The sequence below is a fragment of the Lethenteron reissneri genome, chromosome 52, assembly GCF_015708825.2.
Source record: "Lethenteron reissneri isolate LAM-NWPU_2019-01 chromosome 52, ASM1570882v1, whole genome shotgun sequence".
NCBI lineage: Eukaryota > Metazoa > Chordata > Hyperoartia > Petromyzontiformes > Petromyzontidae > Lethenteron > Lethenteron reissneri.
The window spans coordinates 11,622,152-11,638,203 of record NC_083830.1 but is presented as its reverse complement, the minus strand read 5'-3'; the positions used below and the strand labels follow the sequence as shown (position 1 = coordinate 11,638,203).

Genomic DNA, 16,052 nt, shown 5'->3' with positions numbered 1-16,052 from the left:
CGCGCACAAATATCCCGAGCAAGAGACGTGGCACGGACCTGCAATCCAGAGATCGCCTGATCGATGCCATCTTCCCTGCATCATTTACCCTTCGGCCTGCCGCCGTGCCGTTTGTACTTAGGTTCGTTCGTGCGAGGCCAAGCATGGCATCCGCACTCACATTCCATCGGAGTCGATTGGGCGGTTCGTGATTTTTCGGGTCCAATAAATCGATTCTGAAAAGCGTTACCGAATAACAACTCCCCCAATGTCTATGCAACAAGAAGGCGATTCGCCTCCTTCATACGTCCGTCCGTCCACATACAAAGTCAAAACATGTTTTACCCATCCCATCATGGGACACGCTGGCCATCTGGGAGTGGCAATGGCTCAATCCAAGCAGACGTTGTTCTCCCGGTCTCTTCAACAGAGCCAGGTCTGCTCGGGGATCGACGCTTCACGGAACCCCGTGGACATCGCTTCGTTCGTGATATTTGCTTCGCGCTGGAGACTCGTAAAGGACGCCTTGGATCTCACGAAACCCCGCGGAGGGGCCCGCTCAGGTGGCAGGACGAGGCCCTGAACACCGAGCGGGGGAGTCTGGGTGGAGGGTCACCCACAGAATGTGAAACACCCCCACCCCCTCCCTCCCTCCCACCGCGATATCCCCGAGGTGTCCTGAGACGAGAAACAGAGATCCTGCCGTGGACTGGCTTGCCAGCACCTCGTGGCGGGGGGGGGGGGGCGAGTGCCGCGTGGGGTTTGCAATAGGTGGGGGGGGGGGGCGCAAATGACTTGCGGCGCGGTGATAATGGTGGTGATGGTGATCAAGATCGCTAGCAGTAGCGCCACCACCGCCATCACAATCACCACGACCATCAAATAATAATAGTACCTTGAGTGTAATGGGACAAACCAGAAAATGAATATCAACAAGACAGGCAGAACGGACGACACAAACGAGAGAGCAATTACAAAAGAGATGACACCACACAACAACAACACAAATACACAACAAGACTTGCTGAACGGATCCAAGACTGATCCACGAGCCGAATCATTAATCGCGCAGAGACAAATGCAGCTCTGGTCACACGGCGAGGAGAGAGACGTGAGGGGAGAGACGGGTGGCGATGTGTAAAGGAGAGAGACGCGAGGAGACACGAAGGCAGAGAGACGAGGGGAGATACACAAGAAGGATACGCGAGGGGAGCAGTGGGGAACATTCCTTCGTTGGAAACGCGACGCGGAATTGAGGTCAAAGGATTGCAATCACGAAAGCTTCATATCTAAAATTAAAGGATTTAAAGTTTATTTTTTCTGCAAACTCTGAGAGCAGCCACCACGACCGCGCCAGAGCCGCGTTCTCCAACTCCCAGCAACAACAACCACCACCACCACTCACCGCTGCTGCTGCACTCCAAGTGGAGCAGCAGCAGGCGGGGTGAATGCTCACCCAGCCTCACCGCTACTCAGTCGCCTCCCTGTCACTCTTCTGTCGCTACTACTGCCGTGGTCACCGTTCACGTGAACTTCACTCCGCTGGTTCCTCCTCCCGTGTTGAGGACTCGGTCCGTACGGACGTTGACCGAGTCGTTTCATCCATCATGCGGTATTCTACCACCACACTATAGGCCACAACAACTCACCCAACCATCCACCACTCACACCCACATACTCGCGCCCGTGAGTGAACCGGGTTCAAGCCTGGAGAGTTGATGGTCTCAGACCACCACCAATAATGATTCCATGTTCGTAAAGAGTTTCTGAGCACTAGCCCAAAACGTCAAGCGGTCCGCAACAATTCAGCAATCTCAAAGTTGTAAGAGATAAGTGTCAACACGTTTCCTAAAGAGAGCGTGGCTATTATTCTAAGAGCTTGGGGAATGAGACGATGGGAGGGAGTCCACGATGGAGCAGTCTCCTCCTCCTTCTGCTCGCGTCCGGATGGATTTTGAGTCACATGGCTGCTTGGGGTGCTGGTGCCATCGATACAGAGACGATGACGACACTGCAACATCGTTTGGTTGCCAATCTCCGCAGTCTCATCGTGGACAATCCGTCATCATCCGCTTGCCAATAAGCCATGGGGCACAGGGTCTGCTTGCGTCTCACGGACTCGATGCGAGGGTCGGTTCAACTCAATTGCTTCGAAAACAAAAACATGGAACTTACCACCTTGTCTGGGACTGCACGCCGGTGTCCTGTGTGCGGCAAGGTTAGTGCCCCCGCTGTGGCGGAGTTGGCGTGCGAGCTGTGCGGCTCGAGTTGCGAGGCCACCCACACCTTCCTCCTGCTGCTCCTGCTGCTCCTGCTGCTCCTCTCTGTGCGGGGCGGAGTGCAGCGGAGTCCCGAGAACTCGGCTGCATCGCCGGTGGCCACCAGGGGCTGGGCTGGCTGCGCTATGCGTGGGGGGTGCTGCTCCTGGCTGCGAAGTTCAGTCGATTTCGACGAAGCTGTTGCAGTTTCCTACCACTGGATCGACTTGAGCGTTTTATCCGTGTCTGCCCTCTGGAATTAGCGGCAAGAAAATATATTTGACGAGATCATTGGGATCTCGATAGCATTGTGATTTCAATCTCGGTATGCGTGACGCTTCATCCTGGGTTTAACCAGACTGGATTACAGTGCGAGGAGCTCACAGATCCTTGAAAAGATGCGGACACAGTCCCGTTATCAGTGAGCTGCGTTGGCTGGGTCATGTAGCCCGCAAGCCCAGCCACCGCATGCCCAAGCAGCTTCTGTTCGGCCGGATACAGGGGGCTAAGCGGGCGTGGCACGGGCCAGAGTGGAGATGGAGTGATGTGGTACAGGAGGATGTGGAGCTGAGTGGACTTGCCGATGACTGGTACCAGCGGTGTCAAGATCGGCCTCTGTGGAGGAGGCTCGTGAAGGACGCTGCTGAGCAGTTGGAGGCAGTCGCCCTCCAACAACAACAGAGGGCGGAGGAGCGACGCTCACAACAACGAGCGGAGCGCCGGGTGGCTAAAGCACAGCAAGTTAGCACGGGTGGTGCATCAGCCAGTCATCTCAGTCATCTCAGTTAGTCGACCCGTGGCTCCTGGGTCTGCCCCGTGACCTCCTGCCAGTGGGCGTTCGACACTTCACGTGGCCTCAAGGTGCACATGGCCTGGCACAAGCGTCGTGGTGACGTCACCGCTACTTAATGGCGAATGGCGGTTGTTGTGTGTGTGTGTATGTGTGTGTGTGTATATGTGTGTGTGTGTGTGTGCGCCCGGTGGGGAGCGGTAGTGTGGTGGCGGTTCGCGCGCTGCGCTACGAACCCGGCAGGCCGAACTTAATTCCCGTTTACAGACTCCATCACCATTCGTGACGATTATCTGAACCGGTCCTGGGCCTCCCCTATATAGACTCCGCCTCAGTTGAGTACCTGGTGCGATGCTGGTAACCCTCCCCTCGTGTGCCCTGCCGGCCTTCGTACTCGCTAACAGCACTTTCCCCAACAGTCTATTCCAAGCGACGCGGGGGATCTTTGTCTGTGTGCGTGTGTGCGCGAGTGTGACAGACAGCGACGCGTATCCGGTGTCTCCCTGGGATCACGGCACGCAATGTCCAAACGGAGCCCCAGGGGCCGGAACCCCCCGCGGCTCCTCTGAGCGCCGTCTCCCTCTCCGCCCTTCGCGGGACCTTGGCGTGGCGGGAGGGTTGTCGAACAGAGTCGCGAACACGAGGCAGGCAGGGACGCGCTCGCCGGTGTCGCGGAATCTCGTCTGCACGACGGTCGTCGTCTTATTGGTGAATCGTTGAGGACCATGACGATCATGAGTCGTCGATGATGGTCGCGATGATTTGACGACGACCACGGTGATTGATTTATCGCTGCCCTCTGACACTGGTCAGGCGGCTTGTCGGCAACGCGAGCGGCTCGCAATGGAAAGGTTACGAGTTCACATCGTGGTCGGGGAGAGATTGACTCTGCCCATCATCTCTCTGGGTTCGATAAAATGAGCACCACTTTGTGAGGAAGTTAACAGTGGTTGTTCTGTGGATAGACTCGCCCCCTGTCATAGGAATGTGGAACTCTCACCCAGTGGCTCAGGGCTGTAACAGGAGACTGGATTTGCAGGAGAACACCCGCGCACATCGTGAAATAACTCCAACAAAACCGTACATACAGGTCAGCAACCTACTTGCCCATATATGGAGTCCTACTTGGTGTACCATTCTACAAGCACGCGAGCGCCCTCTTTGTGTGATCTAACAACCCCCGTTCATCTTGGTCACTTACCATTCGAGCCACTCACGTGTTCGACTATCACCAGCACCATCGTCATCACCACACGATGACCGAATCACTGTGCATGAAAAACATCGAATGAAATATCCGAAGCTAAGCAGATAAAGCCAGGTTAGTACTTTTATGGGAGGCCTCCTGCGAATATCAGGCGCCACAGGCTTGGGCTGCGAGATGGCCACGAGATGGCAGATCACAAATTGATCACTGAATCCATCTGTACAGAGCTTTGAGTGTCACCTGCTCATATACAGCGCGGTGCTGGGTTTTCTCCGGACAGCATTCATCACCAAACATCCCAACGTAGCAGGGCCCTCGTGAAACCCAGCCTGGAGACTCAGTGGGGCTCTGTTGACCCGCCCATACTGTACATCTGTGAAAAATAGCTTTATAGCTCATCGGATTCCTCCAGTATAGATGAAGATTCTGATTCTGAATAGTTGCGACCGTACAAGGAAAGGGAAAAGGGCCATCTTGCCAACGTTCTTCATTTCTCTTTCAACCTTTTGAAAGAAATTACCAGCCGTCATCTTCCACCGCGCCGCGCTCGAAGCGGGGTGGGCGGGGCAAGCGGACGAGTGGGCGGGGACACCACCAACGTCTTACCGCAAAGCACGAATTGAAGATAGCAGGTGACTGGTGACTCAGTGGTCAGTGAGGGTGACCGTTAACCCAGTGATCAGTGAGGGTGACCGTTAACCCAGTGGTCAGTGAGGGTGACCGTTAACCCAGTGGTCAGTGAGGGTGACCGTTAACCCAGTGGTCAGTGAGGGTGACCGTTAACCCAGTGGTCAGTGAGGGTGACCGTTAACCCAGTGGTCAGTGAGGGTGACCGTTAACCCAGTGGTCAGTGAGGGTGACCGTTAACCCAGTGATCAGTGAGGGTGACCGTTAACCCAGTGGTCAGTGAGGGTGACCGTTAACCCAGTGGTCAGTGAGGGTGACCGTTAACCCAGTGGTCAGTGAGGGTGACCGTTAACCCAGTGGTCAGTGAGGGTGACCGTTAACCCAGTGGTCAGTGAGGGTGACCGTTAACCCAGTGGTCAGTGAGGGTGACCGTTAACCCAGTGGTCAGTGAGGGTGACCGTTAACCCAGTGGTCAGTGAGGGTGACCGTTAACCCAGTGGTCAGTGAGGGTGACCGTTAACCCAGTGGTCAGTGAGGGTGACCGTTAACCCAGTGGTCAGTGAGGGTGACCGTTAACCCAGTGGTCAGTGAGGGTGACCGTTAACCCAGTGGTCAGTGAGGGTGACCGTTAACCCAGTGGTCAGTGAGGGTGACCGTTAACCCAGTGGTCAGTGAGGGTGACCGTTAACCCAGTGGTCAGTGAGGGTGACCGTTAACCCAGTGGTCAGTGAGGGTGACCGTTAACCCAGTGGTCAGTGAGGGTGACCATTAACCCAGTGGTCAGTGAGGGTGACCATTAACCCAGTGGTCAGTGAGGGTGACCATTAACCCAGTGGTCAGTGAGGGTGACCATTAACCCAGTGGTCAGTGAGGGTGACCATTAACCCAGTGGTCAGTGAGGGTGACCATTAACCCAGCGGTCAGTGAGGGTGACCATTAACCCAGCGGTCAGTGAGGGTGACCATTAACCCAGCGGTCAGTGAGGGTGACCGGTGACCTAGTGGTCAGTGAGGGTGACCATTAACCCAGTGGTCAGTGAGAGTGACCGGTGACCCAGTGGTCAGTGAGGGTGACCATTAACCCAGTGGTCAGTGAGGGTGACCGTTAACCCAGTGGTCAGTGAGGGTGACCGTTAACCCAGTGGTCAGTGAGGGTGACCGTTAACCCAGTGGTCAGTGAGGGTGACCGTTAACCCAGTGGTCAGTGAGGGTGACCGTTAACCCAGTGGTCAGTGAGGGTGACCGTTAACCCAGTGGTCAGTGAGGGTGACCGTTAACCCAGTGGTCAGTGAGGGTGACCGTTAACCCAGTGGTCAGTGAGGGTGACCGTTAACCCAGTGGTCAGTGAGGGTGACCGTTAACCCAGTGGTCAGTGAGGGTGACCGTTAACCCAGTGGTCAGTGAGGGTGACCGTTAACCCAGTGGTCAGTGAGGGTGACCATTAACCCAGTGGTCAGTGAGGGTGACCATTAACCCAGTGGTCAGTGAGGGTGACCATTAACCCAGTGGTCAGTGAGGGTGACCATTAACCCAGTGGTCAGTGAGGGTGACCATTAACCCAGTGGTCAGTGAGGGTGACCATTAACCCAGCGGTCAGTGAGGGTGACCATTAACCCAGCGGTCAGTGAGGGTGACCATTAACCCAGCGGTCAGTGAGGGTGACCGGTGACCTAGTGGTCAGTGAGGGTGACCATTAACCCAGTGGTCAGTGAGAGTGACCGGTGACCCAGTGGTCAGTGAGGGTGACCATTAACCCAGTGGTCAGTGAGGGTGACCGTTAACCCAGTGGTCAGTAAGGGTGACCGGTGACTCAGTGGTCAGTGAGAGTGACCATTAACCCAGTGGTCAGTGAGGGTGACCGTTAACCCAGTGGTCAGTGAGGGTGACCGTTAACCCAGTGATCAGTGAGGGTGACCGTTAACCCAGTGGTCAGTGAGAGTGACCGGTGACTCAGTGGTCAGTGAGAGTGACCGGTGACCCAGTGGTCAGTGAGGGTGACCGTTAACCCAGTGGTCAATGAGGGTGACCGGTGACCCAGTGGTCAGTGAGGGTGACCGATGACCCAGTGGTCAGTGAGGGTGACCGGTGACCCAGTGGTCAGTGAGGGTGACCGGTGACCCAGTGGTCAGTGAGGGTGACCGTTAACCCAGCGGTCAGTGAGGGTGACCGTTAACCCAGCGGTCAGTGAGGGTGACCATTAACCCAGTGGTCAGTGAGGGTGACCGGTGACCCAGCGGTCAGTGAGGGTGACCGGTGACCCAGCGGTCAGTGAGGGTGACCGTTAACCCAGTGGTCAGTGAGGGTGACCGTTAACCCAGCGGTCAGTGAGGGTGACCGTTAACCCAGCGGTCAGTGAGGGTGACCGTTAACCCAGCGGTCAGTGAGGGTGACCGTTAACCCAGCGGTCAGTGAGGGTGACCATTAACCCAGTTGTCAGTGAGGGTGACCATTAACCCAGTGGTCAGTGAGGGTGACCGATGACCCAGTGGTCAGTGAGGGTGACCGTTAACCCACTGGTCAGTGAGGGTGACCGTTAACCCAGTGGTCAGTGAGGGTGACCGTTAACCCAGTGGTCAGTGAGGGTGACCGTTAACCCAGTGGTCAGTGAGGGTGACCGTTAACCCAGTGGTCAGTGAGGGTGACCGGTGACCCAGCGGTCAGTGAGGGTGACTGGTGACCCAGCGGTCAGTCGCCACCTTATAGCTCTCTATCACTACCGCTGCCCGTGGTTGCTGTTCCCGTGAACTTCACTCGTTATTTCTCGCACCCATCATGCTAAAGACTCGGTCCGCCAAACTGACTCCTCGGTCAAAACAAAACACGTCTACACTCAGCCAGCTCCCTCATAGCATGGACGAGTGTGCACACACTCCTCCTTTCGGCACGCACCTCACCATGTACACTTTTCATCTTAACATAAAGAAAAATCGCGACGTCGCTTTTACCCGATTAGAAGCGCCGCCCCCATCCGCGTCCCCTCCGCCGGGAAGGAAACCGTGCGTGATAAACTCCACCACCTTTGAGTTCTTGAAGGTGTCGCCCAAGAAGCCAATGATCTGCTGGAAGCCCACCATGGCTCTGTCGAGGGCCTCGATCTTCTTGCTCTGAGACTCGGCGCTCGAGACGAGTTTCTCCACCGCGCCGATCATCTGCTCTTGAAACTTCTTCGTCTCCCTGGCGGCGTCCTGGGCGACGTCGGGCGTGGGCAATTTAATTTCCTCCTTGTCCACCTTGAGCCCCTCCACCTCCCGCTCGAGGTCGCTCAGGTCGCGGGCGACCTCCTCCAGCTTGAGCAGCACCTTGTCCTGGCCGCTCACGAGCTTGTCCACGCGGCGACAGAGGCCCTCCAGCTTCACGTTCACCGTGTCGATGTTCTCCACAGAGTTCTGGCGGCTCATGGAGAAGACCTTGCGAGGGCCGTTCCCAACGGGCGTCGGCCGCGCGAGTTGCGCGTTCACCTCGAACACCCGCGCCAGGGAGTTCACCAGGCTGTCCCTGCGCGCCATGCCGCCTGCCGGTTGGACTTCTTTCGCACGGTACGCAGCCAAAAGTGATAGTCGGAGGTTCGGGTGGTGGGGGGAGGTCAATAAAACTCAACGCAAATAGGCAGTTCTACATTAAAATAACTTTGATTGTTATAATTATTACCTTGCAGTTATTAAACGGATACCGCTGATGGAACCCCTCGAGACGCTGGGGCTATCCTTGCCGCGCGAATTGCACCGCGCCAACTCCCGGCAGCCGGGCGAGGCGCGAGGCGGCTGAGCGGAGCTGCGGAAAGTCGCGCGGCTCGGAGCCCAGCGGAGCCCAGCGGAGCCGCGGGCGTCTCTGCTCCTCTCAGGGCGTCGGGCGCAACGGGCGGTCGTGACACCGCGGAGAGGGGGGGAGGCAGAGGGAGTCCGGTGCCGCCGTCCTTGGCCAGTGGACAAATTTAGACGCCGGGAGGCATCTTAATGCCGCCGTGCCCGCGTCCCCGAGAGCCGCGTCACGGGAAGTGGCATCGGAACAATGCGAGAATGTTTGTGCCAGCAGCCACTCAACGTCACGCCGCACTTAGCCGCGCCGCGGCACTACGAGCCCCCCCCCTCGCCCACCCCGCCCACTCTCCTCCCCACCCATCCACCCGCTCGCCCACTCGTCCATCCACCCACACATTCGCCCGATCACCCACTCGCTCGTCCATTCACTGCGCTCACCCATTCACTCACTCGCTCGCTCACCCATCCACCTACCTGCCTACCTACGCACCTATTCGTATGCATGTATGTTGAACTTCTTTCGCACCGTACGTTGCCAACCGTGCTAATTGGAGGTGCGATATTCACCCCACTGACCGACCCACCTGCTCACCCATCCACAAACCCACCAACTCACCTATCCACCCATCTGCTCACCCACCCACCATACTCACCTATCTTTTTGGTATGCTACAATGCATGAAAACTCATATGCGTCGTCACGAAGCATCATCAGTAACCATTAAAATATATGATGACAACCACCACCATAACCACCCCCCCCCCCCCACTGCCATCCTGTCGTGCCACAGTGACAAGCGAGACGATGGGAGGAACGAACCGCTGGCGTAGCTCGGCATGGACCCTTCGTATAGACGGCGGTGGTGACGCAGGTGAAAGTGTACACTGGGCTGGTGGTGCCACACGTCAGCCATAGACGATCTACTGCTCGATGAAGTCCTTCCCAAGTCGCCGCCACAGCTCACCGTCACGTGGTGAGACCAATCCGCCTCGTCCCACCGCTCCCTCCCTGCGGTAGTCGCCCTCTCGACTTCGTGCCACCTTTCCCTGCCACTGGTGTGCCACTGCCCTCCCTCTCGTGCCACCTTTCCCTGCCACCGGTGTGCCACTGCCCTCCCTCTCGTGCCACCTTTCCCTGCCACCGGTGTGCCACTGCCCTCCCTCTCGTGCCACATTTCCCTGCCACTGGTGTGCCACTGCCCTCTCTCTCGTGCCACCTTTCCCTGCCACCGGTGTGCCACTGCCCTCCCTCTCGTGCCACCTTTCCCTGCCACTGGTGTGCCACTGCCCTCTCTCTCGTGCCACCTTTCCCTGCCACTGGTGTGCCACTGCCCTCCCTCTCGTGCCACCTTTCCCTGCCACCGGTGTGCCACTGCCCTCCCTCTCGTGCCACCTTTCCCTGCCACTGGTGTGCCACTGCCCTCTCTCTCGTGCCACCTTTCCCTGCCACTGGTGTGCCACTGCCCTCCCTCTCGTGCCACCTTTCCCTGCCACCGGTGTGCCACTGCCCTCCCTCTCGTGCCACCTTTCCCTGCCACTGGTGTGCCACTGCCCTCCCTCTCGTGCCACCTTTCCCTGCCACTGGTGTGCCACTGCCCTCCCTCTCGTGCCACCTTTCCCTGCCACCGGTGTGCCACTGCCCTCCCTCTCGTGCCACCTTTCCCTGCCACTGGTGTGCCACAGTGGCCTCTCGAGCTCTCGCCTGGCGAAGCCATGACACCCGGCGCCCAGTAGCCAAGCGTGCTGCCCAAGCCCGCAGCGGTTCGTAAGAAGTTTCAAACTCGCGCGGGCCCTCCGACTCCCAAGGAAGTCATCGTGGAGTTGTTTACAGGAGAAGCGCCTTAGCTGGCACGCACGGCAACGCGTGGCATTGACGCGGCTGTCACTTCTCTACAAGACGACGGCGTGGGAGACGCTCATCCAGACGTGGATAGACCATGGCTGCTGCTGATGAAGATGATCCTACTGCTCCTGCTGCTGCTGATGGTTATTCTGCCCACGTGACAATACGAATAATCGATTCGCCTTCTTCCCACACCCATCTCTCTGCAACGGGCGGTATCTTTTGGGTTCTGCCTTCCGGCGGTGGGTGCCACAGGTCCCTCGTGGACTTCAATTCGCGGGTTCCGAAACCAAACCGCAGAGGGTCTCACGGGCGACGACAGCGGGAGGAGGTCGCAGAGCGCCGCCTCTGGCGCTTCGCGAGCGCGTGGAGTCGCACGGCGCTCTCAGTCCCCTCTTGCTCCCCGGGGGTTTGTTTTCACGGGGTCCCCTTACAGGGGCCCAGCCTCACGCGGTCACTCCGTGTACCTCGGGAGATTCCGTCGGCACATTTTCACCGGCGCTGGCGAAATTGGAGAGGTGAAACTTTTCATTTGCGCATTCCGGACACATTTACACGCGCCTTGGCAACAGCCGTCGTCTTTCCGTGCGTTTTACAACTTCGCAACTCGAGCCCGCGGGGGGGGGGGGGGGCTGTGACGGTGCCTCGCCAGCGCTCACGTTGAGATGTGGGGGGGAGTCTGGCCAGGAAGGGGTAAAGTTGCGTTTTTGTGTAAAACACAAACAGCTGAAATTCTCACTCACCCACTCACCCATGCACTCACCCACTCCCTCCCTCGGGATACTGCAGGTCACTCGACACGTCTCGTTGTGCTCCACGTTGCGATCGTCTCTCGCTCTCAAGCTCGCGCAGCAATCAATCGTCTCGCGCTCACGACTCGCGTCAATTGTCAGCACGGGGCCTGCGCTCGGGGACTGGCGTCATCGCACGGCCACGGCCCCACCCACCCCCACCCCCATCCCCGACTCACCTCGACGCACACAGCCACACCCACCCCCATCCCCGACTCACCTCGACGCACGCTCCACACCCACCCCCATCCCCGACTCACCTCGACGCACGCTCCACACCCACCCCCATCCCCGACTCACCTCGACGCACGCTCCACACCCACCCCCATCCCCGACTCACCTCGACGCACGCTCCACACCCACCCCCATCCCCGACTCACCTCGACGCACGCTCCACACCCACCCCCATCCCCGACTCACCTCGACGCACGCTCCACACCCACCCCCATCCCCGACTCACCTCGACGCACGCTCCACACCCACCCCCATCCCCGACTCACCTCGACGCACGCTCCACACCCACCCCCATCCCCGACTCACCTCGACGCACGCTCCACACCCACCCCCATCCCCGACTCACCTCGACGCACGCGTGCGCGGTGGCCCCGTGTCCGCGGCCCCCCGCGGAACGTCGAGTCCCGGGTTCCCGACCCCCCCGCAGACCGCGCTGTTGCCCCCAGCGCCAGCGGGCGGCCCCCAGCGCCACGACACAGCCAGCTGCCAACAACCACCACCACCACCATCCTGCTGCTGCTGCTCCCAGCGGCTCGAGCTGCGGCATCGCGAGGAGCCCCGCCCGGCGACAGCAGCGCGGCCTCCGTGCGCGCCGAGACGACGCGGGCAGCGGCGGTGGTGGTGCCAGCAGGTGGTGGTGGGTGGTAGTGGGAGGTAATTGTGGTGTAGAGTGGTGCTGGGAACTGGGTGGTGGTGTTTGGTGGTGCTGGGTGATAGTGGTGAGTGGTGCTGGGTGGTGCAGTGGCGGCGACGTGGTTTGGGTGGTGGTCGTAGACTTGGGGTCGTGGATGATGGGTTGTAGGAGATGGTGATAGTCGGGTTGGGTGATGGTGGTGATGGTCAGTTTAAACGTCGTGGATGGTGGTGGACTTGACAGGCGGGTAAATTGGGAGGCAGGGGTGCTGATGATGATGTTAACGATGATGGTCAAATAGTGGATGGGGTGATAATAGTCGTGATTGATAAGTGGGAGAGTGGTTGCGATGACTGGATGGTAATAAGTTACAACAGTAACAGTAGTGATGGTGGTAAGTGTAGTGATGTTAATAAACGGTGGTGATGGTGCTGGTCGTGATTTTGGCTATCCACGTGATGGTGGTCGTCACTGTTGACGATGGTGATGGCGATGATTGCGTAATGGCTACGCCTGGAATCAACTCCAAGTGGAGGAGATGCGGGATGATTGAGTTACGCGTGTTGGTGTTGTGTGTGTGTAAGTTTTCTGTGCGGTGTGTGGCTGTTGCGGAAGACGAATCGCGCAGCCTGTAGCTATGCGAATGATGGTGATGGTGCTGGGGAGTGATGGGTGTAGCGAGAGGTGATGGTGCTGGGTAGTGATGGGTGTAGCGAGAGAGGTGATGGTGCTGTGGAGTGATGGGTGTAGCGAGAGAGGTGATGGTGCTGGGTAGTGATGGGTGTAGCGAGAGAGGTGATGGGGAGTGATGGGTGTAGCGAGAGAGGTGATGGTGCTGTGGAGTGGTGGGTGTAGCGAGAGAGGTGATGGTGCTGTGGAGTGATGGGTGTAGCGAGAGAGGTGATGGTGCTGTGGAGTGATGGGTGTAGCGAGAGAGGTGATGGGTAGTGATGGGTGTAGCGAGAGAGGTGATGGTGCTGGGGAGTGATGGGTGTAGCGAGAGAGGTGATGGTGCTGGGGAGTGATGGGTGTAGCGAGAGAGGTGATGGGTAGTGATGGGTGTAGCGAGAGAGGTGATGGGTAGTGATGGGTGTAGCGAGAGAGGTGATGGTGCTGGGGAGTGATAGGTGTAGCGAGAGAGGTGATGGTGCTGGGTAGTGATGGGTGTAGCGAGAGAGGCGATGGGTAGTGATGGGTGTAGCGAGAGAGGTGATTGACGCAGGGAGAGAGGGGGGAGATTGCAGGGGTCAGCCAGCTCCCCGGGCTGGTGCTGGGGCAACATGAGCGGGACAAGAAGGGGGTTGGGGCTGGGATGCTCGAGGGGGGCTGTGATTGGGCCACGAGGCTCGGGCTGAATTAGGAAAGGCGCGTGGCCGACAGGGAACAGGTGGGGCCCCGTGCGTCACAGCCCCCCACTATCCCCCCTCCCGGCCTCTCTTGGTCCAGGGAACCCGAGAGAGTCCTTGGGCCAGCACTAACAGATTCACACGAGCATCAACATCAACAGAATTTCCACTCCTGCGATCGAGCAGCCATCGTCCATCCAAGAGAGCCACGCGGGACAGTCTGTAGAGTGCTTTTCAGGAGGGTCCTGCTATAGCATTGGAATGTCACGTACACTCACATGTGTAGACACACACTCACATGTGTAGACACACACTCACATGTGTAGACACACTCTCACATGTGTAGACACACTCTCACTTGTGTACACAGATCCGCCGTGTAGCCTTTATCAGACTGTTGGGCAAAGTGCTGTTAGCGACTTAAAACTTTCGTGATTGCAGGAATTCATATTCTTCGTTCTTTCGGTAAAGTCACGTAGATAGAAAATTAAATAAGAAAAAATTAAAAATAAAAGCGAAAAACCCACGACGTTTGTGTTGCGATCGAAACGTCGTGGGGTTTTCGATATTATTTTAAGTTTATTTTCTATCTACGTGACTTTACCAAAATAACCAAGGTTATGCTGTTAGCGAGTAGTACACCGATGAAAGCCAGCATGGCACACAAGGGGGTGAGTGACCAGCTGCCTTTGTCTCCCGAGTTCTGATGCTTACTACACACCAAGGCACCAGGTACTCGTTTTGAGGAGCAGTCGACCTCGGGGAGGCCCAGGACTGGGTCCAAGAGTCGTCACTGCTATTGGTCGTGAACGGGAATCCAACTCGGGTCGCCATGCAGTGCAACGACCACTACACTACGGCTCCACACGCATCACACACACATCCAGCAAGCCTCACACACATGTGAAGTGTTCTTGAAGACGCGTGGACAACGGGGTAAGGCACACGTATTTATTTGCACAATGTCTTACAATACTGGAGGGATGTATCGGCCCCCTCACCCGTACAACTGGGAATTCACCCCTAGCTAGCCTTCCTAGCCGAGTCCTCCGCTAACGGGCTAGGGGAGGCTGTCTGGCCCGACACTGGTCAGTCGGGCTACGGTACCCGGAATCCCAGAGGTCTGACTCTGGTTCCGGGACCACGCCACTGGCTCCAGCCTGTACTGCCCTTACAAGGGCGGCGTCCCAGGGGGAGTCCAGGGCCTATCTGGCCGGTCTTCTCTCTTCCCTTAACTACACTAAGACTGAGCCCCGAGCTCCCTGGCTCAACCCTTTTTATACCCCCCTAGAGGATCGAAACCCCCCTCACGCCGTCCAGTACGGACGTCGTTGCGGGCACCACCCCGTGTGCTCACGGAGTCCCCGCCCACTGTGTTTGTTATCCGTTAGCCCCTATGCAAACAGCCCTACACAAACAGCCCCTCTGTAACAGCCCTACATCACCCCCCCCTGTACAGCTCGCAGCCGTCCCGGCTGCAACAACTTTAATAAAGGCTATTTAACCCCTGGATACCCGCGTGTGCCTTAAAAAAACGTTTTTAACGCTAACATGAAGGAACCAACAGCAACAACGACAACAACAACAACAATGACAACAACAAAACCCACAACCCCGAAGGGAACAATCCGACGCACCCCCCCTGAATAAATACGAATACCGTAAGAGCGACGCATATATACAGGTTAAGCAGGGAACTCGCAGCACACATGCAACACAACACAAAAAAAATGTGTTAGGAGCTCCCCACCGACGCAGCACCACGCAACCGTACGTAAGAGAGAAGAAGAAAAAAATGTTCGTCCAATGCATTATAAGAGTCTGCGCATTTTTGCGCGTGTCCTTGCTGCAGGCCCGTCACACGGGGCAATCCCGGGTGGCGAACCCGCCGGTGGCGGTTGTTCGTTTTGTATAGAGTCCGCGTCTGACGTCGCGGGAACCTCGGCGTCCCTTGCAGCAGCAGGTGGGTGCGGGCTCGTCAGTCCCGATGCACCTGGAGGTGGCACGGCCGGCAAGGCATTAGGTGAGCGCGGTGGAGACGGAGCTAGTGAGTCGGTCGACCCCCCACACGTCTGGCCACGCATGTGTGAAGTGGGTTTGTGTACCGCGACGAAAGGTTTCAACCGAGAGGGGTGCACGAACCATCGCCGCTTCCCCCAACGAATGCGCACGCACTGTGGTCGCAAGACCTCGACCACTTCCACGGGGCCCCGCCACGGCCGCGCCAGCTTAGGGGAGGTGGCCAGGGGTACTTGGGGACAGTGCAACCATGCCCTGTCCCCCGGTTTCCACTGTATTACATGCGCCCGACCCAGCCTGAGGCGCTCGTTCGCCTTTTGACGGAGGTCCGAGTTCAACCTCGCAGCATCCCGCGCCTCTGTTAATTTAGCCAGATTAAATTTGACGTGGTCAGCCAATTTAGTTTTTCCTTGCGGGTCGGGGATCTGCAGCTGGGCGCGAACAGGCGGGTCGGGTTCGCGACCGTACATAAGGTAAAAGGGGGAAAATCCCGTAGCTGCATGGGGTGCCATCCGGTATGCCGCCAAGACCCCCTGAATATGCAGGTCCCAATCAGTCTGAGAATCT

General features: G+C 57.8%; 1 protein-coding gene across 4 annotated transcripts in view; it reads right to left on the bottom strand.

The window, feature by feature from the left end:
- The window catches only part of LOC133356005 (serine-rich adhesin for platelets-like), a 39,904-nt gene extending 26,754 nt beyond the window's left edge, over window positions 1-13,150 (bottom strand). Inside the window, exon 1 of one of the 4 annotated variants that reach the window (XM_061573489.1) lies at window positions 11,833-13,150. In XM_061573489.1, the coding sequence (XP_061429473.1) occupies window positions 11,833-12,033 (201 nt within the window). In that variant the 5' untranslated portion in view covers window positions 12,034-13,150. Of the gene's footprint in view, window positions 1-38; window positions 242-7,805; window positions 8,903-11,832 lie in introns of those variants that run through there. The other 3 variants (XM_061573485.1, XM_061573486.1, XM_061573487.1) reach the window with 3 other exon arrangements.
- Window positions 13,151-16,052: the final 2,902 nt, after the last annotated feature.